General features: G+C 52.1%; 2 protein-coding genes across 6 annotated transcripts in view; one reads left to right on the top strand and one right to left on the bottom strand.

Annotated features, from left to right (window-relative positions):
• Window positions 1–13,211, top strand: part of SLC4A2 (solute carrier family 4 member 2) — an 80,609-nt gene extending 67,398 nt beyond the window's left edge. For all 4 annotated transcript variants that reach the window (XM_067470462.1, XM_067470463.1, XM_060782794.2 and 1 more), the window contains 10 exons: window positions 4,864–5,076; window positions 5,177–5,325; window positions 5,501–5,695; window positions 5,809–6,027; window positions 6,301–6,390; window positions 6,750–6,916; window positions 9,250–9,503; window positions 9,666–9,835; window positions 12,227–12,400; window positions 12,517–13,211. In XM_067470462.1, coding sequence (XP_067326563.1) covers window positions 4,864–5,076; window positions 5,177–5,325; window positions 5,501–5,695; window positions 5,809–6,027; window positions 6,301–6,390; window positions 6,750–6,916; window positions 9,250–9,503; window positions 9,666–9,835; window positions 12,227–12,400; window positions 12,517–12,597 — 1,712 coding nt within the window. In that variant the 3' untranslated portion in view covers window positions 12,598–13,211. The remainder of the gene's footprint in view (window positions 1–4,863; window positions 5,077–5,176; window positions 5,326–5,500; window positions 5,696–5,808; window positions 6,028–6,300; window positions 6,391–6,749; window positions 6,917–9,249; window positions 9,504–9,665; window positions 9,836–12,226; window positions 12,401–12,516) is intronic.
• FASTK (Fas activated serine/threonine kinase) lies at window positions 12,335–24,482 on the bottom strand. 2 transcript variants are annotated; one of them, XM_067470465.1, is made up of 10 exons: window positions 24,390–24,482; window positions 22,664–22,951; window positions 22,431–22,579; window positions 20,985–21,207; window positions 20,713–20,872; window positions 16,925–17,016; window positions 14,724–14,910; window positions 13,496–13,610; window positions 13,281–13,383; window positions 12,335–12,423 (listed from the first exon to the last, which is right to left on the bottom strand). In XM_067470465.1, exons 1-9 carry the CDS (start codon window positions 24,424–24,426, stop codon window positions 13,294–13,296), a joined length of 1,341 nt encoding a protein of 446 aa, XP_067326566.1. In that variant the 5' UTR covers window positions 24,427–24,482; the 3' UTR covers window positions 12,335–12,423; window positions 13,281–13,293. The 2 variants fall into 2 exon arrangements, with proteins under 2 accessions (XP_067326566.1, XP_067326565.1); XM_067470464.1 differs by lacking the exon at window positions 12,335–12,423 and having other exon boundaries at window positions 12,976–13,383.
• Window positions 24,483–26,407: the final 1,925 nt, after the last annotated feature.

The raw sequence follows: 26,407 nt of genomic DNA on the forward strand, positions 1-26,407 counted from the left end.
ATATATACAGACAGGATACCTCCAAGTTACAAACATCTGACTTACAAATGACTCCTAGTTAAGAACAAGGCTGAAATAACAGGAAGTGAAAGAAATCTCCCCCTCGGAAGGAAGGGAAATCCACCCCTGGAAGAGTTATGATCAGTCCACACGAGCCTTGAGATCGCCAGGAGAGGCCCTCCTCTCAGTCCCACCTCCGTCACAAATATGGTTGGTGAGGACGAGAGAGGGGCCCTTTTCGGTGGTGGCCCTGCAGCTTTTCAGGGGCTGAATGCACTCCCCAAGGAGTGCATTCAGCCCCCTCTTTCCTGGCCTTTCGCTCACAGGTGAAAACCTTTATGTGGAAGCAACACACAATAGCAGCTTATCTCGGTCAGACAAGAATCACGTGGCCAAAGACTTGGAGCTCTGAGATGTCCATGTTAATGTTTTAAGACACCCTTCGTGGCCTGAGGCTTAGGGATTTTGATGATAATGATACATCATTTTTAGGCCTATTTATATTTATGTAATTTGTCTTTTATGCAATACTAGACATTCCCTGCCACACGTTACTGTGGTCTGTGTATATTGTTTATTGTGTCCAAATTTGGTGTCGATTCTCCCAGTTGTTTTTAAGTTATGTTAATCCCACAAACGAACATGACATTTTTATTTATATAGATGTTGATTTGTTGTTTACATATCGTGTGGGGGAATTATATTTTTCTGTATTATGTAGTTTTGGTTTTTTTTCTATTTTGTTGGCCAATTTTTGAGTCCCATCTGTGGGAGAATAGCAGAAGAAAAGTAAATAAATAATGGGAAAAGAGGGTGGCGCGGCGGGTTAAACCACTGAGATGCTGAACGTGCTGACCAAAAGGTTGGTGGTTCGAATCTGGGGAGTGGGGTGAGCTCCCACTGTTAGCACCAGCTTCTGCCAACCTAGCAGTTAAAAAATGTGCAAATGTGAGTAGAGCAATAGGTACCGCTTCTTCAGGAAGGTAAGGTTGTTTGGATGTTTTGTCTTATGTCTGTGGTTTTTATTTAATTTTAGTTTGTTAAGATATAATTCATATTTATATGTTGGGTTGTATAAATGTTGTTAGTATGGATGTATTGTTGTATTGTTGTATTCAGGCATTGAATGTTTTCCTTTTATGTTTGGAATCCATCCTGAGTCCCTTTGGGGAGAGAGCAGAATATAAATAAAGCATTATTATTATTATTATTATTATTATTATTATTATTATTATTATTAAGGGTGCTCCATGCAGTCATGCCAATGGCCACATGACCTTGGAGGCGTCTATGGACAACGCCGACTCTTTGGCTTAGAAATGGAGATGAGCACCAGAGTCCCAGCGTCGGTCTCAGCTAGACTTAAGGTCAAGGGGAAACCCTGACCTTGACCTTTTACTGAAGCCTTATCTCCAGTCCTATGGTTCTATGAGTCTGTCCTTGTTTCCACAACAAGCCAATTTTTGCAAAGTCTCCCAGGGACAGGAAGTGAGGTGGAGTCTTCTGAAGAGGGGCTCAGGCAGCCAAGGAAACTCCACAAAGGGGTCTCCACCACTTCCTGTGCGCTCCAAAGTAAAGACTTTCTGTATATATTTCAGATATCAATATTAATGTCAGAAAGACGTAGTCTGATTTTACATAGGATTTGTGCTACATGAGAACAGTAAAGAGAAATATCACTTAAGTAAAATAAATATGAAATATGAAATAACCAGAAAAATAAAACAAGGTGTAAACACTAAACCCAATTTCAACAGAAAGGAGGAAACCATGAAAATGAACAAAATCTGGCTCCCAGTATTAAAAAACTCTAAAATTACAACAGCACAACAACAGAGAGGAAACAAACAAGAACATCTAATCACCTCTCAACAAAAGTTTGCTCTAGGCACTGTCAGGTCATTATATGCTAATCCAGGTGGTCAGCTGAAACATTCACACCCAGCTCCAGCAGACAAGAGTCCTTTGTTCCACCCTGGTCATTCCACAGATATATAAACCCTTTTTTCTAGTTCCAACAGACCTCACTACCTCTGAGGATGCTTGCCATAAATGCAGGCAAAACGTCAGGAGAGAATGCCTCTAGACCATGGCCCTATAGCCCGACAAAACCTACAACAACCCAGTGATTCCGGCCATGAAAGCCTTCGACAATACACTAAACTAAAGCTTTAAAAAATGTATTTTTGGCTGAAAAATATGCAACTTTTCCAACCTGCAAATAAGTTCAACTTAAGAACAGACCTATAGAACCTCTTCTTGTTCGTAACTTGGGGGCTGCCTGGGGGGGGGAGGCATTGACGTCCACTGCTTTGGGGCCCCAGAGGCACCTTTTGCCCCTCGCCAGGACCCCAAAGGGCTTCGCAGGGATCCAGGCCGTGCAGACCACACCCAGAGGCAGAGGCGCAAGCGAAAACAAGGAGGAAGGCCTGACGGAAAAGGCAATTAAACCATTTAAAACAAATCCCTCACAAAGACAAAAGGTCAGCAAAACAGACGAGCACAGCGGTCGGGAGACTCCTCCGCTGGGAAGGAAAAGTTTTCTCTGGCCGCAGAAGGAAGGGGAAGGAAGGGGGGCAGCGGGGCGGATCCTGGCCTCCAAGGCAGTCAGGGGATTTGTGGACATGCCCTTGTCCATCTCGTCATCCCCCCCTTTGTTGTCATTGAACCCCAATGGCCCTGGGATCGGGAAGGGGGGGGGCTGTGCACCTCATTTGCTGATAGGTTCCTTCTGTAGGAATATGTGGTACGTATAGCAGAGAGTAACCCAGCTAGGGACACACACACACACATTGTTCTGTCGCGCGCTGAGCTTGAAATGAATTGCTTTTAAAACAGGTCATGGAAGTCAGGGGGCCCGAAGAGAAATTCGCAAGGATTTTCACCATAAACAGTCTCTAGAGGGCTTGTGAAATATAACAAAGTCTTTTATTGGTGAACATTCAACAGAAACTTCTTTTGTCTTCAAAAGGATAAACAAATGCTTCCAGGCTTTTGTGCAACTGGTGGCTTCTAACTGTTACTTTTACTCTAAAGGAAAATCCCTTTCCAAACTTCTCCCAGGCTAACTGTGATCCTAAACCTAACTGATGTGGATCCACTACCGGGCTGAACTGCGTCTCAAAACCGAGTGGACCTACCAGTAGGCCTGTAGTCACTTCAGCTGGAGTTCTTGATGTTTAAAGCTGTTATTCCCTCCGAAATTACTCAGGGCTGTAAGGCTGTTTCCCCGGAACCTTTGGGAATCTTTAGAAGCTCTTAAGACTGTTCTCCCCCAGGAAGTCTTAAGGGTTGAAGCCTTTGTACAGGAGAAGTCTGTACACGTCCTGTACATTGACTTTCCTTGCTGAGACTGACTGAAAATGGCTCCCTTCCCTTCTCAGTTGTCCTGAACAGGGGGCGGAACCAAACTTAACAATGATGGACAGGGGGCCTGCCCTATAACTGCAAACTTTAACAGGAAGCCACCCTTCTGCAAAATCCCAAGCCTTGGGCTGCAAGCAAACACTTAATACAAGGCAAATAAAGTGGGAGCTTCTGGTACAGCTGTACCAGCACACACACACACACACATATGAGAGCTGAGGGTAGAAAACAGGAGAGAAGGTGTGCAGGATACACTCTGGCAATGTTTTCATAAAGGGGTAAAAACTTTGTTTTATTGTTGTTATAGCTTGGATCCCTGGCATTGCCTGGATTATTTGAAAAAGTCAGATTTTTGCACAAAATGCATAAGGTTGTGGGTGAACTCCAACTCCCATCATGCCAGGTTAACCCTGAAATTAAAGTCTGTTGTGTTGGGCAAGTTTGCTCTACGTGCATCATGGGTGGGGGTCCGTGTGCTCTCTGGCTGCGAGGTAAACTACAGCTCCCACTATGCTGAGTCAGTCCCCTCAAACCCCTCCAGTAGGTTGAGTTAGTCCTGGGGGTCCCGTGTGCCCAGTTTGGTCCAGGCCCATTTATTATGGTAAATAAACCTTTCGTGATTTTGTAAGTTTGGACTCTACATGTTTACCTCCTAAGCTCTGAATTCTTTACAGCCACAACCAAAGGCACTTCACATTCCACTTGCTAATGAGCTGGTGCTCCACTTTTGTATCCTGTTTGGTTTTGGGTGCTCTGCTATATTGTTTTGGGTGCTCTGCTATATTGTTTTGGGTGCTCTGCTATATTCCTAGATCCCTAACAAGATCTAGGAAACAGGGAGCAGCCTTCCTGCCTCCGGTCTTGTTTCCCACTTCATCTCTATATACAAGTGTTGGTGCTTCTTCACTTCGCATTGGCTGAGGAGGGGGATTGTCCCTGGACCCCCTCCTCCTCCTCCTCACACTCCATGCAGGTCTCCTTCCCCTTTCATATGCCCAGTGAGTCTCGTCGGGGGCAATTGCAAAGGGCAGGGGGATCTCTGGGGGAACAACCAGATAGCAAGTTGATCAAGCAGACACTGAGTTGCAAAATAAGGACTCTGCAGGCTTTGAGTTACAAAAGAAACTAAGTTTACTAAGTACATACAACAGACCCGTCTTTCTACAGCGAGCTACAATTCAGGAAGAAGAAAGAACTAGTCAAAACCGAAAGCCTCTGCACATCTGCTTATCTTCTCTTGCTGAGACCGGCAACTCCCTTCTGTTCTCAGCAAGAACAAACCTTATCTTACTTTTCTCAAATTCACTTAATCACAGCCTCAAAGCATAAACATTTCTGCATGGCATTTTCAGTTCACAGTGGCATCCATCTTTGCAATACATAGAAGCACATTGAAAAACACATACATAACTAAATTAATCCTGACAGATGGGACGCCTCCAGGAAAGATGTGGGGTCATGCGCTGACCCCCACCCCCTTCTCTCTTCCATTAACAGCACTTCTGAAGCTGACGGTGAAGGAGGCCGAGGAGCCGGACCCCCTCCGCCGGACGGGCCGCCCCTTCGGGGGTCTGCTGCGGGACATCCGCCGGCGCTACCCACAGTACCTGAGCGACTTCCGGGATGCGCTGGACCCCCAGTGCGTGGCCGCCATCATCTTCATCTACTTCGCGGCCTTATCCCCCGCCATCACCTTTGGGGGGCTGCTGGGTGAGTCCGCTGGCAGAGGGAAGGGGCTGAGGGGGAGGGGCCTGTGGATCCAATGGGGGAGGGAGTGCCAAGATTGACCCCGCCCCCTCCCTCCCTCCAGGAGAGAAGACCCAGGGGCTGATTGGGGTCTCGGAGCTGATCATCTCCACCTCGGTGCAAGGCCTCATCTTCTGCGTACTGGGCGCCCAGCCCCTCCTCATCATCGGCTTCTCGGGCCCACTCCTCGTCTTTGAGGAGGCCTTCTACACCGTGAGTCTGGGGAGTCCCAAGGGAGGGGAAGGGCGGAAGGATGGAGGTATCATGTTGCATGCCGTGCTTTTCCAGAGGGAGGGTCTCAGGTCCTGGGGAGGGGGGGGAGTTGGACTGACCCTCTCCCCTCCCACCCCACCCCCACCATATCCCTACCTTCTCTCCCCCGCTGCAGTTCTGCACTTCCTACGACCTGGACTACCTGGTGGGCCGCGTCTGGATCGGCCTGTGGCTGATTGTGATAGTGGTCCTGATAGTGGCCTTCGAGGGCAGCTTCATGGTGCGCTACGTCACCCGCTTCACCCAGGAGATCTTTGCCTTCCTCATCTCCCTCATCTTCATCTACGAGACCTTCTTCAAGCTGTTCAAGGTGGGCAACGGGGGTGGGGAGGGCAGGGGAGGGGGCTGAAGTGGCTGGAGAGAGCCCTCCGCAGGGCCCCCTCCTCGCCCAAAAGGCTAGTGGACCCTCCTCCCCTCGGGCAGATCTTCCAGGAGCACCCCCTGAACAACTGCATCGTTCCCAACGACACGGACCGCTCCCTGGACCCGTACGGGAACTGGACCACCGGCAACCAGACGTTTGTGGGCGAACTGACCGGCCAGCCCAACACGGCCCTGCTCTCCCTGGTGCTGATGTTCGGCACCTTCTTCATCGCCTTCTTCCTGCGCAAGTTCAAGAACAGCCGCTTCTTCCCAGGCCGGGTGCGTGGCCCGAGGCAGAAACAAGGGCCGGGGGTCAAGGGAGGGGCTGGAGAGTGTGGTCATGATGCAGAAGGGAGGGGGCCCCATGCTGGATTGGGGGGGGGAGTTCTGCTCATGCTCAGGGGCTCTTTGTTGCCGTCACAGAGACAAGCCCGGCCTGAGAGCGGTCGGTCGGTCGTGGGGAGAGGAGGCCGCCTTTGCCGGAGAGGGGCTTGGTGCGCTTTGGCCGGGGGGACGGGGGCGGTCTGTGGCTGAGCAGGTCTCTTTGGGCAGGTCCGGCGGGTGATTGGCGACTTCGGGGTGCCCATTGCCATCCTGCTCATGGTGCTGTTGGACTACAGCATCCAGGACACCTACACCCAGGTGAGGGGCCCTGAGGCCTTTCGAGGGGGGAGGGAATTGGGCAGGTGGGGCCCCCAAATTGTCCTTGGCTGAAGGCTCCCTTCATGTCACTGAGAGCGCACTGTCCTGCAATTGGGCCAAGCCTCTTTCCTGGCTGGAAGGGAAAGCATGGAAGTCCAGCAGGGGCCATTCGGGGTGGCTTTGCTGCCTGCTTTGGCCTGTTGGCCACCTGGAAAACCCACCTGCCGGAAAATGTGGGTCCCATGCACAGCAGTGCGCCTTTCTTTAGCTGTTGCGCAGAGAACCCACCTCAATGGACAACAGGGCAAAGATATGACCGTCCGGACCGTGACTATTTCCATCCCCCCCCCCCCCCATAGAAACTGTCGGTGCCGCAGGGACTCTCCGTCACGGACCCTGATAAGCGGGGCTGGGTGATCAACCCTCTGGGCCAGGTGGACCCCTTCCCCGTCTGGATGATGGTGGGCTGCGGGCTCCCGGCCATGCTGGTCTTCATCCTCATCTTCATGGAGACGCAGATCACCACGTAAGAAGGGCTTGGGGGGGGGGGTTGTTGGACGAGAGGGCCCCTCCCCATAAATAGACAGCAGAGTAACTTAGCAGCAGCAGCAGCGTGACCCGGGACCAGGAGCCCAAAGTGACAAAAAGATCAAAAATGCGCAGACCAATGTTCTCTCTTCCTTTGGAGGCTTTTCCCTATTGCAAAATAATATGGTTGCACTATTTACAAGAACAAAGTTTCCATAACACAAATATACAAATACACAGTAGCTTTACACACAGCAGCCTTCACACTGGAGCTTTCTCACATGAGGCTTCTCTCACACAGAGGTTTACCTCACATTCCTTGGGACTACACTAGCTTTAGTACACAGACTCTGACTTCGGCCTAGTCACTCTCTTCAGGATGGCATTAGCTTTGACCCAGTGACTTAACAGGCTTCGGCCTACTCACTCTCCTTAAGATGACACTAGATTTGGCCCACTGAATCTAACAGGTTTCGGCCAACTAGCTCTCCTCAGGACGAAACTAGCTTTGGCCCACTGACTCAAATAAGCTTCAGCCTAGTCACTCTCCTCAGGATGACACTAGCTTTGGTCCACTAACTCTAACAGTCTTCGGCCCACTCACTCTCCTCAGGATGACATTAGCTTTGGCCCACTGACTCTAATAGGCTTCGGCCTAGTCACTCTCCTCAGGATGACATTAGCTTTGGCCCACTGACTCTAACAGTCTTCAGCCCACTCACTCACCTCAGGATGACGCTAGCTTTGGATCACGAACAGGCTTTGGCCTACTCACTCACTCTCCTCAGGATGACACTAGCTTTGGCCCACTAACTCTAACAGGTTTCGGCCCACTCACTCTCCCCAGGATTACACTAGCATTGGCCCACTGACTCTTAACAGGCTTCAGCCTAGTCACTCTCCTCAGGGCAACACTAGCTTTGGCCCACTGACTCTAACAGGCTTCGGCTTAGTCACTCTCCTCAGGACGACAGTAGCTTTGGCCAACAAACTCTAACACATTTCGGCCTAGTCACTCTACTCAAGACACTCTAGCTTTGGCCCACTCACTCTAACATTCTTTGGCCCACTCACTCTCCTCAGGACGACACTAGCTTTGGATCACTAACAGGCTTCGGCCTACTCACTCTCCTCAGGACGACCTTAGCTTTGGCCCACTAACTCTTAACAGGCTTCGGCCTACTCGCTCTCCTCAGGATGACACTAGCTTTGGCCCACTGACTCTTTAACAGGTTTTGGCCTAGCCACTCTCCTCAGGATGACACTGGCTTTGGCCCAGTGACTCTTAACAGGCTCCGGCCTAGTCATTCTCCTCAGGATGACATTAGCATTGGCCCACTGACAGTAACAGGCTTTGGCCTACTCACACCGCTCAGGACGACACTAGCTTTGGCCCACTGACTCTACAGGCTTCGGCCTAGTCACCATCCTCAGGATTACACTAGCTTTGGCCCACTAACTCTGACAGGCTTGGGCCTAGTCACTCTCCTCAGGATGACATTAGCTTTGGCCCACTAACTCTAACAGGCTTCAGCCCACTCACTCTCCTCAGGACGACACTAGCTTTGGCCCACTAACTCTGACAGGCTTGGGCCTAGTTACTTTCAGGACGACACTAGCTTTGGCCCAATGACTCTTAACAGGCTTCAGCCTACTAGCTTTCCTCAGGATGACACTAGCTTTGGCCCACTGACTGTAACTGACTTCGGCCTAGTCAATCTCCTCAGGATGACACTAGCTTTGGCCCAGTGACTCTTAACAGGCTTCGGCCTACTCACTCTCCTCAGGACGACACTAGATTTGGCCCACTGAATCTAACAGGTTTTGGCCTAGTCACTCTCCTCAAGACGACACTAGCTTTGGCCCACTAACTCTTAACACGTTTCGGCCTAGTCACTCTCCTCAGGATGACATTAACTTTGGCCCACTAACTGTAAAAACAGCCCTCAGCCTACTCTCTCTCCTCAGGACGATACTAGCTTTGGCCCACTGACTCTAACAGGCTTTGGCCTACTCACACCCCTCAGGACAACACTAGCTTTGGCCTACTAACTCTTAACAGCCTACTCACTTCGGCTTACTCACTCACTCTCCTCAGGACCACTCTAGCTTTGGCCCACTAACCCTAACAGACTTTCCTCAGCCTACTCGCTTTCCTCAGCTTTGGCCTACTCACTCTTTCAGTGCTTGACTCATACTTTTGTAATCAAAAATACCCAGTTAGTATTTAATATTCTGACGGGGGTCCCTTTGGATGTGACGGAGGGGGTGGGTGATGCCGGAGGGGCCCCCTCTCCAAGGCCCCCTTTTCCTCTTCCTCTTCCTCTTCAGGCTGATCATCAGCAAGAAGGAGCGGAAGCTGCTCAAGGGCTCGGGCTTCCACCTGGACCTGCTGATCATCGTGGCCTTGGGCGGCCTCTGCGCCCTCTTCGGCCTCCCCTGGCTGACCGCGGCCACCGTGCGCACCGTCACCCACACCAACGCCCTGACCGTCATGAGCAAAGCTGTGGCCCCCGGGGACAAGCCCAAGGTCCAGGAGGTCAAGGAGCAGCGCGTCACCGGCTTCCTGGTGGCCTTCCTCGTCGGTGAGCCTCCACATGACCCCCAAATGACCGGGTCACTTGGGCAGATTCCCCTGCAAGAGCACAGCCAGGAGAGCCAAAAGTGGGGAGGGGGCTAGGCCGCTTCTGCCCGACGGACCCCTTTAGCCACCCCATGGCTTCTTCCACTTCCTACTCCCGCTTCAGGCCTGTCCATTGTGATCAGCGACCTCCTGCGCAAGATCCCGCTGGCCGTCCTCTTTGGGATCTTCCTCTACATGGGGATCACCTCGCTGAACGGGATCCAGTTCTATGAGCGCCTCAAGCTGCTGCTGATGCCCCCCAAGCACCACCCGGACGACTGCTACGTCAAGAAGGTATCGCAAAGGGAGGCTCCGCTGGGGGGGGGGGGGTGAGTGGGTGGGTGGGTGGGTTGGTGGGTGCGTCTACCCGCCCGTCCTCTGCTCTGACCTTTTCCCTAAGGGCGCTGACCCTGGTCTGAGGGCACTACCCCATCGTAGAGGTGGAAGGTGTTGGCCGAGTGGGCTTCATAACAAAAGCCCCCTCCCCATAAATGTACAGCAGAGAAACTCGTTAGCAGCAGTGTGACCCAGGACCAGGACCCCCAAGTGAGGAAAAGAACACAAACACACAGACCCGTGACATCTCTTCCTTTGGAGGCTTTCCTTTGTCGTAAAATAATATAGTTGCACTATTTACAACAACATGTTCTCCATAATACAAATAATCAAATACATAGTATTTTTATGTATTGATTGATTTCAAGTAATTGTACCCCGTCCTCCTCGACTCCCGAGGGGGGACTCAGGGCGGGTAACAACCGGCAACAATTCAATGCCGACATATGCAACAAAACAATATGAAACAAGTTAAGCATTCATTAAAACATTCAATTGCAAAATTAAATTATAAAATATCAATTGAAAACATTATTAACAACAATCTAGTTGCATCCAAGTTCAATTCAGCATTCAATTCGTGTAGCTGTACACAAAGCAGTTTTCATACTGGAGCTTTCTTATACGAGGCTTCTCTCACACTGAGGTTTACCTCACACTCTTCAGCACAACACTAGCTTTGGCCCACTAATGGGCTTCAGCCTACTCACTCTCCTCAGGGCGACACTAGCTTTGGCCCACTGACTCTTAACAGGCTTCGGCCTACTCACTCTTGTCAGGAGACACTAGCTTTGGCCCACTGTCTCTAACAGGCTTCGGCCTACTTAATCTCCTCAGGACGGCACTAGCTTTGTCCCATTGACTCTAACAGGCTTCGGCCTTCTCACTCTTTCGGTGCTTGACTTGCACTTTTGTAATCAAAAATACCCAATTAATAATTAATATTTCTGACCGAAGGGACCCCAAGGGCCATCCAGTCCAACCTCTTTTTTCGTGCCAGGCAGGAAGACACCTTCCAAGCCCTCCCCACAGATGGCCATCCAGCCTCTGCGTAGAAGCACCCAGAGCAGAACACTCCACTAGGTTCCAAGCCAATAGCTTATTCTGCATCCGGACAGGACCCTAACAGTTGGACTCTCTTGTGGGGCAAATGGCCTTAATAACAAAAGACCCTCCTCATAAATGCACAGCAGAGTAAGAAAGTGAGAAAAAGAATTGAGAAAAAGAAGTGAGAAAAAGAACACAAACACACAGACCAATGTTGTCTCTTCCATAGGAGGCTTTTCTTTGTCGTAAAATAATATCGTTGCACCACTTACAATAATTAGGTTTCCAAACACAAATAAAGAAATACACAGCAGCCTTCATACTGGAGCTTTAAACATGAGGCTTCTCTCACACTGAGGTTTACCTCAGTCTTCTCAGGACGACACTAGCTTTGGCCACTGACTCTAACAGGCTTCGGCCTACTCACTCTTTCAGTGCCTGACTCACGTTTTTGTAATTAAAAATATTTATTATTTATTTTATTTACTGTATTTGTATACCGCCTTTCTCAGCCAATTGGCGACTCAAGGCGGTTTCCAACAAATCAGTATACATAACACATAATATAGATAAAAAACCATTAAACAGTATAAGAACATCACAAAAACAATAAAAACAACATCATCAGAGTCTCATTCTTCTCAAGCATTGTCCAGTTCCATTGTCAGGTCATTCAATTTCCTCTATTAGCTACTCTGTATTTGTAAACGCTTGCTCGAATAGCCACGTTGTAACTTGCCTCCGAAATGTCAAGAGGGAGGGAGCAGATCTGATCTCCCTAGGGAGGGCATTCCATAGCCGAGGGGCCACCACTTAGAAGGCCCTGTCTCTCGTCCCTGCCAAACGTGCTTGTGACGAAGGCGGGACCGAGAACAGGGCCTCCCCAGATGATCTTAAAGCCCCCAGTGGTTCGTAAGGGGAGATACGTTCGGACAGGTAAGTTGGGCCAGAACCGTTTAGGGCTTTCTAGGCCAAAGCCAGCACTTTGAATTGGGCCCGGTAGCAAACACCCAGTTAATGTTTAATATTTCTGGCATCTCTTTTCCTGCCATTGGAACCCATGCCTCCATGGTGTCCATATCTCCAGAGCATCAAGGAGCAAGCCGATTCTCTCTCAGTGGGGCCTCCCTTCCAATATTGAGACCTTCCCTTCTCCGGGCTCAACAATTCCAACTCCCTCAGTCACTTTGCAAAGGGATTCATGGCTTCCAGACCTTTGGTCGGTCCCAGCCTGGTGAATGTCACCCTTGGGTTGTGTTGCTCAATGTCGGGTGCATTCCCGTTCCCCCCCCCCCCTTGCAGGTGCGGACGGTGCGCATGCACATGTACACCCTCCTGCAGCTGAGCTGCCTGGCGATTCTGTGGTCCGTCATGTCGACCGTGGCCTCGCTGGCCTTCCCCTTCATCCTCATCCTCACCGTCCCGCTCCGCCTGTGCGTCCTCAGCCGCATCTTCACCGAGAGGGAGCTCAAGTGTGTAAGTGCCGCCCCTTCACGGCCCTGCGGGGAAGCCCAGAACCAGGTTGGGGTTGGTCAGAGGGGTCCTGTTGCACTCCATGGGGCCACCTGATGACCCTCACCCCTCCCCTACAGCTGGACGCAGCCGAGGCCGAACCCATCCTGGACCCGAGGACTGGGCTGGATGAGTACCACGAGATGCCGATGCCGGTCTGATGGGGCACGCAGAGTGCGGTCAGAGTGCCAGGGAAGGGGCCGGAGCGGCTCCCTGTGGTCTGGACGGAGCCCATGGCTTGTGCCCCCACCGCGCCCCCCCCCCCACGCCACCACCGAGTGCCTTCCTTCCAGCGTCCGTCCATCCATCCGAACCCTCGGGAGGCCCGCCTCCACCCCGAGGAACACGCCACGGTCCCCGCTCTGTTGCCACCATGATGCCCGCCTGAATACCCCGCCCACACTGACCAGCAGCCCCTCCCCCGCCCACCCTCCAGGCCAAAGAGGGGGAGGGGCACACAGACTCAACCCTCTTCTGAAGAGACTTCAAGCCCACTGCTCCCCGAAAATGGCCGCGGCGTGATCTTATTTAAGAGACTATTTAAAAGTGTCAATAAATAGCTTTATTGTCGCCCGGGCGGGGTGAGGCACGCCCCTCCCCTCCTGCCAGGACCACTTTGGGGTGGGGGGGGTCTCCGGGAAAAGAGAGGAAAGACTGCGCAGGAACCGACAGAGGACCGGACCCCGGAGACCCCGGGCAGAGGCCGGGCTTTGGACGCATGGCAGATTTGGGGAGGGGGGGGAGCAGCGCCAATAAAGCCAAGAGCCTGCCTGCACCCCTCACACGCTTCATTCAATTTGGGGGGAAATATTAAGGGGGGGGGGTCGGTCGAAGGGAGATCCACCTGTTCCTTCCGCTCAGGGCTGGGCCTCCTCCTTCAGCTTCCGGTGCAGGTATTGCCGGGTCTCCTCCAGGCCGTGCAGTCTCTCCAGCTCCCAATATGGCAGCTGATGCAAAGTGAGGGGGGGGGGGACACAAAGCCAGTGAGACCCCCCTCTTCTTCCACTTCCCTGCCATGTCCCACTCCCCACAGCCAGAATGAAGGGGTTGGGGTCTCACCTGGAGGAGCCGGAAGCCCAGGAGGCGCAGGTGCCGCATCCGCATGGACCGGGAGCCCACCAAGACCCCTGAGTTGCGGCAGTAGTGCCACTTGTCGTTGACGGACAGCACCAGCCTGTTGGAATTGGGTTGGGGGTCAGTTTGGGGTGGTGGTGTGAGCTGCCACCAGTGACCCCTCCCCACAGAAGAGGGGCAAGGAAAAAGCTAGGGGGTCCCGCTGCAAATATGTCCTCTCCCCCCTGGAATTGGGTTGGGGGTCAGTTTGGGGTGGTGGGGTGAGCTGCCACCAGTGACCCCTCCCCACCAGGAGGGAATAGACCCACAACCTTTCCGCCCCTATTGGGATTCTGGCCCCAAAGCTGGCTCCCTCCCCACAGAAGAGGAGCAAGGAAAGATCTAGGGGGGTCCCGCTGCAAATATGTCCTGTCCCCCCTGGAATTGGGTTGGGGGTCAGTTTGGGGTGGTGGGGTGAGCTGCCACCAGTGACCCCTCCCCACAGAAGAGGAGCAAGGAAAGATCTAGGGGGGTCCCGCTGCAAATATGTCCTGTCCCCCCTGGAATTGGGTTGGGGGTCAGTTTGGGGTGGTGGGGTGAGCTGCCACCAGTGACCCCTCCCCACAGAAGAGGAGCAAGGAAAGAGCTAGGGGGGTCCCGCTACAAATATGTCCTGTCCCCCCTGGAATTGGGTTGGGGGTCAGTTTGGGGTGGTGGGGTGAGCTGCCACCAGTGACCCCTCCCCACAGAAGAGGAGCAAGGAAAGAGCTAGGGGGGTCCCGCTGCAAATATGTCCTGTCCCCCTGGAATTGGGTTGGGGGTCAGTTTGGGGTGGTAGGATGAGCTGCCCCCAGTGCCCCCTCCCTACAGAAGAGGGGCAAGGAAGAGGGTCCCCCCTGGAATTGGGTTGGGGGTCGGTTTGGGGTAGTGGGGTGAGCTGCCACCAGTGGCCCCTCCCCACAGAAGAGGGGCAAGGAAAGAGCTAGGAGGGTCCCGCTGCAAGTATGTCCTGTCCCCCCTGGAATTGGGTTGGGGGTCAGTTTAGGGTGATGGGGTAAGCTGCCCCCAGTGCCCCCTCCCCACTAGGAGGGAATAGACCCACAACCTTTCTGTCCTTATTGGGATTCTGCCCCTAAAGCCAGCTCCCTCCCCACAGGACAAGGAAAGAGCCAGGGGGGTCCCGCTGCAAATATGTCCTGTCCCCCACCCCCCACCCTGCTTTTCCCCTGGACACCTGTGAGATTGGTCTTCCTCTAGTGGGTGCTTATTCTGCATGGTCCCCTCGGTAGTAGAGCCTTCGGGAAAGACCCCCAGAATACACGGGCCCTTCTTTTCGGGGGTCTCCCGCTCAGCCACGGCCTTGGTGGGACCACCCAAGGGAAGCACTTGCCCTGAAGAAGAGGAGACCCGGAGCAGGAAATCTGTGGAAGAGGGAGGAGAGGGGGCTGTTGCCGTTGGAAAATAAGGACTGCAAGGGGGGGAGGGTACGATGCCAGCTCCAGAGACCTAGACTGTCAAGAGGCAGTTTGCACATGCTCAGGAGCAACCTCCACTACAGGCAGAACAAGGAGAGCACAACAGCCAGGAGAAAAGTGGTCCCCAACAAAAACCGATAAAGACCAAACTTGGCACACAGAGCCCCCATGACCCACTCTACGTCCTACTGGAGGGTGGACCATGGATGATGGGACTTGAAGTATCTCCACTCGCTTGCCGAGACTGCTGCGATCCTCATCCAATGACTGATCAAGACCAAACTTGGCAAATATAACTCCCATGACCCCCTTTATGTGCCCCTGAGGTTTGGGGGAAGCTGGACAATGGATGGGATTTGTAGTACTTTCCAACCTTTCGATTCCCACAGACTACTGTGGCCCCCAACAGAGACCGATAAAAACCAAACTTGGCACACAGAGCCCCCATGACCCATTCTATATCCTGGTGCACTTTCGAGGAGGACCAACCATGGATGATAGGACTTCAGGTACCTCCACTCCCTACCCAAGACTGTTGCAACCCTCATCTAATGACCAATCAAGACCAAACTTGGCACACAGAGCCCCCATGACCCATTCTATATCCTGGTGCACTTTCGAGGAGGACAGACCATGGATGATAGGACTTCAGGTACCTCCACTCCCTACCCAAGACTGCTGCAACCCTCATCTAATGACCAATCAAGACCAAACTTGGCACACAGAGCCCCCATGACCCATTCTATATCCTGGTGCACTTTCGAAGAGGACAGACCATGGATGATAGGACTTCAGGTACCTCCACTCCCTACCCAAGACTGCTGCAACCCTCATCTAATGACCAATCAAGACCAAACTTGGCACACAGAGCCCCCTTGACCCACGCTACATCCCGGTGCTGTTTGGAGGAGGATGGACCACAGATGATGGGACTCGCAGTACCTTCACTCACTTCCTGAGACCACTGCGAGCCATATAAATAACTGATAAAGACCAAACTTGATACACAATTCCTTTCTCAAATAATCCGAGCAGCGCCGGGTTCCCAAGCTAGTTAATAATAATAATAATAATAATAATAATCTTGATTTATACCCCGCCACCATCTCCCCAAAGGGGACTCTGAGCGGCTTCCATGAGGCCAGGCCCAAAGATACAATACAGCAACAAAATATAAACAACAAAACAACATCACAATAAAATAAATAAACCAATCAAGTAAAATACACAGTACAAAATAACATAATGGAAAATAAAACACAGCGGGCGGGCCAAATGCATGACATAAAATGATGAAACACTGGATGAGATGGCGATGAATAGGTACATTTGCGGGGGAGGATAACAATGGGCACTTTGCACATGCTCAGGAGCAACCTCCTCCCCTCCAGGCAGAACAAGGAGAGCGCAACGGCCAGGAGAAAAGTGGTGGTGACATTGCACTCCGGGGTTGGGGAACTCAGCTAGGAAAGAGAAACCTATGCCTGCTCTGTAAACTTCCATACTAACTAAAAATAGGCACTCCGCACATGCTCAGGAGCAACCTCCTCCGCTCCAGGCAGAGCAAGGAGGAAGGTGGTGGTGACATTACACTCTGTGGTTGGGGAACTCAGCTAGGAATGAGGAGGCAAGCAATGTAAACAATCCTTGCAAACCTTCCTATCCGCTAAAAATAGTTGCAGGGAAATGGTTCCATAAAGTCCACTTTACACTTGCGTTTGAGGGCTTTACTTGGAAAGGATGGCTTATGGGGCAGCCTATAAACATTGAAAGGTTGGGACAACTGAAGAGTTCGCTTCCTTACATGGAGGGGAATTGGAAGGCATGGCGGACAGAGTCTTTGAGTTGCAAGGCAGGATGGCCCTGTTTTGGCGGGGGGGGGGGGGGGTTCAAAAGATCCTGGATTTGTTTGTGGGGCTCGGCACCCTTCACCTCCCATTCAGGCTCCCCCCTGACCCACCTACGCCGTACCCCGGGGGCACCACCGCGTCTTGCTGGAAACGGTCCCGGCCCACCAGGCACTGCAGCCCCTCTCCCACCAGGCCTTTGAAGCTGCAGAGGGGAAAATAAAAGGGGGGGGGGTCATCAGCAGGACAAGGAGGACCAAGAACAAGGGGGGGGGAGGCAGGTGTGTGGCCCCTCCCAAAAGGGCCTGGTGTTCCTAAGGCAGGCATGGGCAAACTCCAGCTCTCCAGGTGTTTATGTGTGTGTGTGTATACACACACACACACACATATATATATATATAAATACTAGCTGTCCCCCAGTCTGTTTTGCATGTGTATATATTTGCGTATATGTGTATATATATACATAAACACAAATATATGTGTGGTTTTGTGCATGCATTGTAATGTTATTTTTTGGGGTTTTTTGGGTTTTTAAGTCTCTTCTGGTGTGTTTTTATGAGTGATGGTCACTCCCTGGCCTGAGAGGTGTCTTGTGTCCAAATTTGGTGTCAATTTGTTCAATGGTTTTTGAGTTCTGTTCATCCCACAAACGGAAGATTACATTTTTATTTATATAGACTAGCCGTCCCCTGCCACGTGTTGCTGTGGCCCACATGGGGGTTCTGTGTGGGAGGTTTGGCCCAATTCTATTGTTGGTGGGGTACAGAATGCTCTGTGATTGTAGGTGAACTATAAATCCCAGCAACTACAACTCCCTAATGTCAAGGTCTACTCTCCCCAAACTCCACCAGTGTTCACATTTGGGCATATTGAGTCTTCGTATAGAGTTTGGTCCAGATCCATCATTGTTTGAGTCCACAGCGATCTCTGGATGTAGGCGAACTACAACTTCCAAACCCAAGGTCAATGCCCACTAAACCCTTCTAGTGTTTTCTGTTGGCCATGGGAGTCCTGTGTGCCACGTTTGGTTCAATTCCATTGTTGGTGGGGTTCAGAATGGTCTTTGATTGTAGTTGAACTATAAATCCCAGCAACTACAACTCCCAAATGACAAAATCAAGGACATACATTGGGTTGTTAGGTGTCTTGTGTCCAAATGTGGTGTCAATTCGCCCAGTGGTTTTTGAGTTATGTTAACCCCACAAACGAACATTACATTTTTCATTTATATAGATTGAGTGCAGCACATGCCTTGGCCTGCAGACATATATATATATGGGCCCGCGGTGGCGCAGTGGGTTAAACTGCTGAGCTGCTGAACTTGTTGATCAAAAGGTTGCAGGTTCGAATACAGGGAGTGGGGTGAGCTCCCACTGTTAGCCCCAGCTCCAGCCAACCTAGCAGTTCGAAAACATCTGAGGATGCTTGCCATAGATGCAGGCGAAACGTCAGGAGAAAATGCCTCTAGAACATGGCCATATAGCCCGGAAAAACATACAACAACCCAAGGTAAGGGTGCTCCATGCAGTCATGCCAGTGACCATATTGCCTTGGAGGTGTCTACCGACAACAGTAGCTCTTTAGCTTAGAAATGGAGGTGAGCACCACACCCCAGAGTTGGATACAACTGGATTTAATGCCAGGGGAAAACCTTTACCATATATATATAACTAGCTGTGCCCTGCCACGCGTTGCTGTGGCTTATAGTAAAACTTATCAAAGTTGAGGTAGATATCTGGACTATTATGTGTGTGTAGCGGTGGGGGGAATGATGGAGCCTGGGGTTGCATGTGCATGTGCGGCGGCGGGGGGAGTGGGGTTGCGTGTGTGTGTGCAGCGGTGGGGGGAGTGGGGTTGCGTGTGTGTGTGTGTGGCGGCAGGGGGAGTGGGGTTGCGGTGTGTGTGTGCAGCGGCGGGGGAGTGATGGAGCGTGGGGTTGCGTGTGTGTGTGCGGCGGCGGGGGGAGTGAGGTTGCGTGTGTGTGGCGGCGGAGGGAGTGATGGAGCGTGGGGTTGCGTGTGTGTGTGCGGCGGCGGGGGGAGTGATGGAGCGTGAGGTTGCGTGTGTGTGTGTGGCAGCGGGGGGAATGATGGAGCCTGGGGTTGCGTGTGTGTGTGCGGCGGCGGGGGGAGTGGGGTTGCGTGTGTGTGTTTGTGGCGGCGGGGGGAGTGATGGAGCGTGGGGTTGTGTGCGTGTGTGCGGTGGCGGGGGGAGTGCTGGAGCGTGGGGTTGCGTGTTTTGAGTAGATATGTTTGTACCTTGTGGGTTGTGTTATGGGCATGGGAATTTTGGTTAAGTTTCGTTGGGGGGTTGTGGAGTTTTGCTGTCCGGTTGAACCAACCTAACAGATTTATATATATAGATATATATAGCCTGGGTGTTTCCAGAAATCGCAGCATCCCCGAGTTGGAAGAAACCCCCAAGGGCTATCCCATGGGAAACCCCTTCTGCCAGGTGGAAAGACACAGTCTAAACCCTCCTGACAGATAGCCATACAGCTTCTGCTGCAGCTGGGGCCCTCCACACAAAGCAGCCCTCCTGTCCTGGAGCTTCGCAGGGTCAGATCAGAGGGCGACCTGGGAGGCTGTCCCTCCAGAGCCCCTCACTCCATTAAAAATTTGGCCCTACCCAGTGTGATCATTTGTGATTTAATGTTTGATTTTATGCTGCTGTGCCGCTTATTTATATTGGTTTTGCATCTTATGTATTTTATTTTCTGACTTTCTGTTGTGTTTTGTGTTATATTGCGTTTACTGTATTGATGGGCGTGGCCTCATGTAAGCCGTCCCGAGTCCCCTTGGGGGAGATGGAGGCGGGGTTTAAATAAAGTTTTATTTATTATTATTATTATTATTATTATTATTAGGGCCCAAGCAACACCTTGAGCTGCAAGCCACGTCCCTATTTGTGTGTGTGTGTGAGTGTGTGTGTGAGGACCAACTTGCAACTGCAAGTCGCTTCTGGTGTGAGAGAAATAGCAGTCTGCAAGGACATTGCCCAGGGGATGCCCTGAGGGTGTTTAATATTTTACCATCCTGGGTTTAACCCAGTGGCGCAGTGGGTTCAACCCCCGTGCTGGCAGGACTGAAGACCGACAGTCGCAGGTTCGAATCCGGGGAGAGGCGGGTGAGCTCCCTCTGTCAGCTCCAGCTCCTCATGCAAAGGGGACATGAGAGAAGCCTCCCACAAGGATGATAAAAACATCAAATCATCCAGGCATCCCCTGGGCAACGTCCTTGCAGACAGCCAATTCTCTCACACCAGAAGCGACTTGCAATTTCTCAGGTCGCTCCTGACATGACGAAAAAAAAACCTGTTGAATAATAATAATAATAATAATAATAATAATAATAATAATCTTTATTTATACCCTGCCACCATCTCCCCGATGGGGACTCGGGGCGGGTTACATGAGGCCAAGCCCAAACAACAAGTTACAGCAAACTAAAACCGAAAATGAAAACAATAAACAACATCATAATTACATAAAACATATGAATGCATAACAATATAAAATTAGAGTAAACACAATCACAGTGACAATGAAGGCTTCTCACGTGTCCCGCACAAGAAGCTAGAGCTGAGAGAGGGAGCTCACCCCCCCACCCAGATTTGAACCACTGACCTCTTGGTCAGCAGTCCTGCCAGCCTAAGGATTTGACCCATTGCGTCACCAGTGACTCCCTTCGCCCCTCAATGGGACTCCCCCAACCAACTCCAAAGAGGCCAAATCCCCAAATGCGTGGGAGGATTTCTTGACTCTTGCAGAACGAGAGCGGGATGCAACAAATCAGACATTTCTTTAGTACGTGTGGAAATATATTTAACATGATCAGCCTTAGAGATAAACTCAAGTCAGGTGCCTTTCCTGATCTCATTCCCTCCAGTCGTCACCCACCTGTACTTCCGGTTGGCGTCATCTGCGGTCAGGGCCCCGTCAAACATCCGGACGCAGAAGCGGGGGTCCAGCCGGGGCCCCTCGTACCCCGGGACCTCCAGCGCCATTGCCGTGTCCAGCAGGGAGAGGTAGCGCCGCGCGATGGCCCCGCAGGGGCTGCCTGGCCAGAGGGGGGGAAGCGGGGGGAAGGGGCAGAGAGAGGGGGTGTCACAACAAGCCGCCCCAAAGCACCCCCACCCTCTTGGCTCCCCCCTCCCCTTCCCCAGACGCACCGGTGACGTCGGCCAGGAAGGCAGGGGAGAAGACCCTTTGGAGGAGGGCGTCCGGGGGCCAGAACTGGAGCTGGCAGAGGGACAGCAGGACGTTGAGGGTGGCCAATGGGGAGGGGGAGCGGCCCGCCTGCCCCAGGGACCCCACCAGCCGTGGGAAGAGCTCCAGGTGGTTGGACGGGCGGTAGTCCAGGCGGCCGAAGGGGAAGACCAGCCTCTGCACCATCTGGGGAGGGGGTGGAGAGTGAGTGGACCCCCATGCACTAACTCCCACCACTCCGCACAGACCCAGTGTTGCAACTCAGAGTAAGCTTCACCTTGCTTCCAAACAGCACCACACAAGAGCTGTAATTTTATAGTTTATTGAGGAGAAAATCCAAGTCAAAATAAAGAATAAACATTGTAAAATTCCAAAGACTAAGGTTAAAAGCAGATTATAGTTCCAAAGATCTTCAGGTAAAAACAGGAAACATAATCCTATTGGCAAAGTTCAAACCATAGTTCCAAGTACAAGCAATGAAACAATTGCCCCATGAATTACAATGCAAGAAATCCCAAGCGTACTGCTTTCCAGGCTAAGGTTATTCCAGGAAGCTTTCAGGCTAGTAAGCTACGTTGAACTGACGCTTTCTCAGGGTTTGCAAGAGGCCTAAATACCTTTCTAACTTCAAAACATTTGGTCTTGATCTGAGGGTCAGGCGGAGTTCTTGTCTGGCCAGCAGACGAGAAGCCAGCTCGGTGAAAGGTCATCGCAATGCTTTTATGATGATGGGAGCCTAATGTTTTCATGTTAGAAAGGTATTTAGGCTTCTTGCAAACCCTGAGAAAGTGTCAGTTCAACATAGCTTACTAGCCTGGAAGCTTCGTGGAATAACCTTAGCCTGGAAAGCAGTACGCTTGGGATTTCTTGCATTGTGATTCTTGGGGCAATTGTTTCATTGCTTGTACCCGGAACTCTGGTTTGAACTTTGCCAATAGGATTGTGTCTCCTGCTTTTACCTGAAGATCTTTGGAACTATATTCTGCATTTAACCTTAATCTTTGGAACTTTGCAATGCTTATTCCTTATTGTGACTTGGATCGTGTTTTTTAGTGATGAGTTGCTAGTGAATGGCTATTATAGTAATTGTGTACTAACTGTGTATTAGATTAGGCTGTTAACTGTTTTTTATATTGATGCATTGAATTTTGCTGTTTCCGTGTGCTGTGAACCGCTGTGAGTCGCTTCTGGGCTGAGAACAGCAGTATAGAAGTAAAGTAAATAAATAAATAAAAAAATTTCCTCAATAAACAATAAAACTACAGCTCTTGTGTGGTGGTGTTTGGAAGCAAGGTGAAGCTTACTCTGAGTTGCAACAGAAAGGGGCTGAGGCTGTGGGGAATGGTGGGAGCTGAAGTCCAAAAGAGCGCAGGCCTTCTCCTGGAAGGAGTAGTGACCCTCCTACTGACCTTAGTGTCCAGGCTCTGGATGCGCTGCAGCAGGAAGTCGGCCAGGGCGTCCAGCAGCCGTGTCTCCCGCAGGCGGTGCCGGGCCAAGTGCCTGGCCACAGAGGCCACAGTGGGTGCGGAGAAGGCCTGCGCTCTGCCCGGGAACCACTCTGGAAGGGCAAAGGCAAGGGGTGAGGCCGGGTCTGCCCCCTGCCTAGGCCAAGGAAGCCCCCTCCCTTGCTCCTATGGCTCACCAGCCATGCTGCGGAGGAAGGGCTCCTGGCAGCTGCGGGCGAAGAGTGGCGAGCGGAAGAGGGCGGCCAGGGTCTCCTCGTCCACTGTCTTGCCGGCCTCAGGGGCCCTCAGTGCAGCAGGGTCCAGGGTCCGAGGCTGTCCCTCTAAGGCCTCTCCGGGACGCGGGTGGGAGTGGGTCAAGGGCTGTTCTTTAGGGCAGACGGGCATCTTAAGGAGGGACTCCTGGTCCAGGTGCCGGCGGGACTTCCTCTCCAAGGCCCGAAGCACCGGAGAGTCGGCCGGAAGTCCTGCGGGGGGGGGGGGGGAGAGTCATCGTCATCGTCACCATAGGACTTTATTTATATCCTGCCACCATCTTCCCAAAGGGACTCGGAACGGCTTACGGACATCACACAAAAGTGCCACAAACCACATAAAGTGTCTAAAAGAGTTAAATCGATGCAATGACTCAGCAAAAGTTGCACTTCAATATCAGCAGGTGTGTCTGTAGCTGAGTTGCCCTCAGTCCGTGAGAGGTCTCTGTGGGAGAAAGGCCTCAGTGTGAGGTGGGCCTCAGTTTGAGAAACTTTGGTGAGAGAAGCCCCAGGTTGAAGGTCATTGTGTGTGAAGGCTGCTGTGTGTGAAAAGCCCCTGGGTAACTTTGGTGTGAGAATAAGCTCTGTGAGAGCAAAGCTGTTTCTCTGTATGAGAAAGAAGCCCAGCGTGGAAGCAAAGAAGAAAGTATAGAGAACTTTGTGTTAGGGAAACCTAGTGTCGTCCTGAGGAGTGTGAGGTAAACCTCTGTGTGAGAGAAGACGTGTGGGAGAAAGCTGCAATGTGGGCTGCTGTATGTAAAGCTACTGCGTATTTGTTTATTTGTGTCATGAAAACCTTATTATTGTAAACAGTGCAACCATATTATCTATATCTATCTATATCAGGGGTCCTCAAACTAAGGCCCGGAGGCCGGATATGGCTCTCCAAGGTCATTTACCCGGCCCTCGCTCAGGGTCAACCTAAGTCTGAAATGACTTGAAAGCACACAACAACAACAACAACAACCCTATCTCATCAGCCAAAAGCAGGCCCACACTTCCCATTGAAATACTAATAAGTTTATAATTGTTAAAATTGTTCTTAATTTTAATTATTATATTGTTTTTAAATGTTTTTTGCACTACAATAAGATATGTGAAGTGTGCCTAGAGAAGGAAGGAAGGTAGGAAGGAGGGGAAAACACGGAGAGAGAAAAGGAAGGAAAGAGGAAAGGGAGGACAAAAAGGTGGAAAGGAAGGATGGAAAGAATGGAGGGAGGGAGGGAGGAAGGAAGGACAAAAGGGTGGAAGGGAAGAAAGGATGGAAGGAGAAAGAGGGAGGGAGGAGAGGGAGGAAAGGAGGAAGGAAAGAGAGAAGGAAGGTAGGTAGGAAGGAAGGAGAAACACAGAGAGAGGAAAAGAAGGAGGAAAGAGGCAAGGAAGGACAAAAGGGTGGAAGGAAGGAAGGAGAAAGAGGGAGGTAGGAGAGGGAGGGAAGCGAGAAGGGAGGGAAGAGGAAAGGGAAGGCAGAATGAAAGGGTGGAAGGGAAGGAAGGAGGGAGGGAGGGAGAGAGAGGGAGGTAAGTAATGGAAGGGAGGAGGAAGGAAGGAAAAGCAAAAGGGAAGGAAGGAAGGAAGGAGGGAGGGAGGGAGGGAGGGAGGGAGAAAAGGCAGGAGGAAGGACTTTGCCCAGCCCCCCCCCCCCACTCACCGGCGGGGCTCCGCGACCGCAGCAACAGGCGCATCATCCTCGCTGAGGGGGAGGGTGGTCGGCGAGGGGGGGTCTGTGCGGGGCAGCCCTCCCTCTCCCCCTCCCTCTCCCCGTCCCCCGGGGGCGCCCCCTCCCTGCAGAGTCCGCGTGGCGGGGCGAGGGTCCCGGGGAGGAGAGGGGGGGCCGGGGGCGGGCGGCGCAGGCGCATCAGCATCGTCCGGAAGGAACAGGAAGGTACTATCTACAAGCAGCAGAGGGAAGGGCTCCTCAGCCGCCACTCCAGTCCTTCCCCGCCGCGTCCTCCAGGGGGCGCGCTCCTTCCCTCTCTTCGAGCACAGCACCCTCCCTGGGGAAAGGGGCGGAGCCTGGCCTAGCCCCGCCCCCACTCGTCACCGCCAATGACAGGGAGGCGGAAAGGGCCGCCGCACCTGATTGGCATGCGGAAGGCAGGGGAGGGGCCTCGGAAGACACGCCCCTTGCCCCGCCCCGAAGGCAAAGCCGGCCGCGCAGGCACACACACTTCCGGTCCCACTGTCAGCACTGGTAACACTTCCGGGTGGAGTAGAGCGGAGTCGTGATTGGGCCCTGTGGCCTTCGCCCTGCCCACCTGGAAAGCCGCTCGCGCGACTTGGGAGGCCCTCATTGGCCTCTCCCTAGCTTTAGAATAACCAGGAGAAGCCTTTATTTATAGAGAGACAGGGCTGTTCATCAGGGGAACTCTCTGCCCCAGGAGGGAGTGTGCTGGAGGCTTTGAAGCAGAGGTTGCATGGCCATCTGTCAGGGGTGCTTTGAATGCAACATTCCTGCTTCTTGGCAGAATCGGGTTGGACTGGATGATGGCCCAGGAGGTCTCTTCCCACTCTTGGATTCTAGGATTTTAAGAACTTCCTGACTGTGAGAGCCGTTCAGCAGTGGAACTCTCTGCCCCTGAGGGAGTGTAGTGGAGGCTCCTTCTTTGGAAGCTTTTAAACAGAGGCTGGATGGCCATCTGTCAGGGGTGCTTTGAATGCAACATTCCTGCTTGGCGGAATGGGGTTGGACTGGATGATGGCCCAGGAGGTCTCTTCCAACTCTTTGATTCTATGACTGTGAGAGCCGTTCAGCAGTGGAACCTTCAGAAATGGGGCCACAAAGTGGAATCCTCGACATGCGAGTGTGGAGAAGAGCAAACCACTGACCACCTGCTGCAATGCACCCTGAGCCCTGACACATGATGCACAATGGAGGACCTCCTTGCAGCAACACCAGAGGCACTCCAAGGGGACAGATACTGGTCAAAGGACATTTAATCAACTCTCATTTTTTGCTTTGTTCTGTTAGAAATGTAATATAATTTGACTGGTTGTTCTGACACGACAAATAAATAAAGCAGTGGAACTCTCTGCCCCGGAGCATGGTGGAAGCTCCTTCCTTGGAAGCTTCTAAACAGGGGGTGGATGGCCATCTGTCAGGGGTGCTTTGAATGCAACATTCCTGCTTCTTGGCGGAATGGGGTTGGACTGGATGATGGCCCAGGAGGTCTCCTCCCACTCTAGGATCCCATGAGAGTGGGGATGGGCTCCCCCTGTCAGCTCCAGCTCCCCGTGCAAAGGGGACATGAGTGGAGCCTCCCACAAGGCTGGTAAAACATCAAAACATCCAGACAAACTGCAGTTACTCAAGCCAAAAAAATAATTCCCGGAGGAAAGGAAAGGGGCAACCCCATCAGCTGAGCTCTGACGTTTCGGAGAGGTCCTGCTTCTCCAGGGGTGATCCTGAAGGAGGGAGCCTGGGCAAGGCAGGCCTCAAGGCAGGCTTGCAGGGCTGGTAGTGGAATGCCAGGGTCGTGGTTCAAATCCCACCAAGGAAAGACCTCTCCAGAGATGCATGCTGCAGCCAGACCACCAGAAGGCGATTCCTCCTTGGGAGGAGAGCAAGGACCCATCTCGAGAAAAGAGTGAACAGCAGAGACATCATGTTGCGCCACCCAATCCAACCTCAAAATGCCTCACACGTGAGGCCTTTTCACAGACTGAGAC

Source organism: Anolis sagrei, chromosome 6 (assembly GCF_037176765.1).
Source record: "Anolis sagrei isolate rAnoSag1 chromosome 6, rAnoSag1.mat, whole genome shotgun sequence".
Lineage (NCBI taxonomy): Eukaryota > Metazoa > Chordata > Lepidosauria > Squamata > Dactyloidae > Anolis > Anolis sagrei.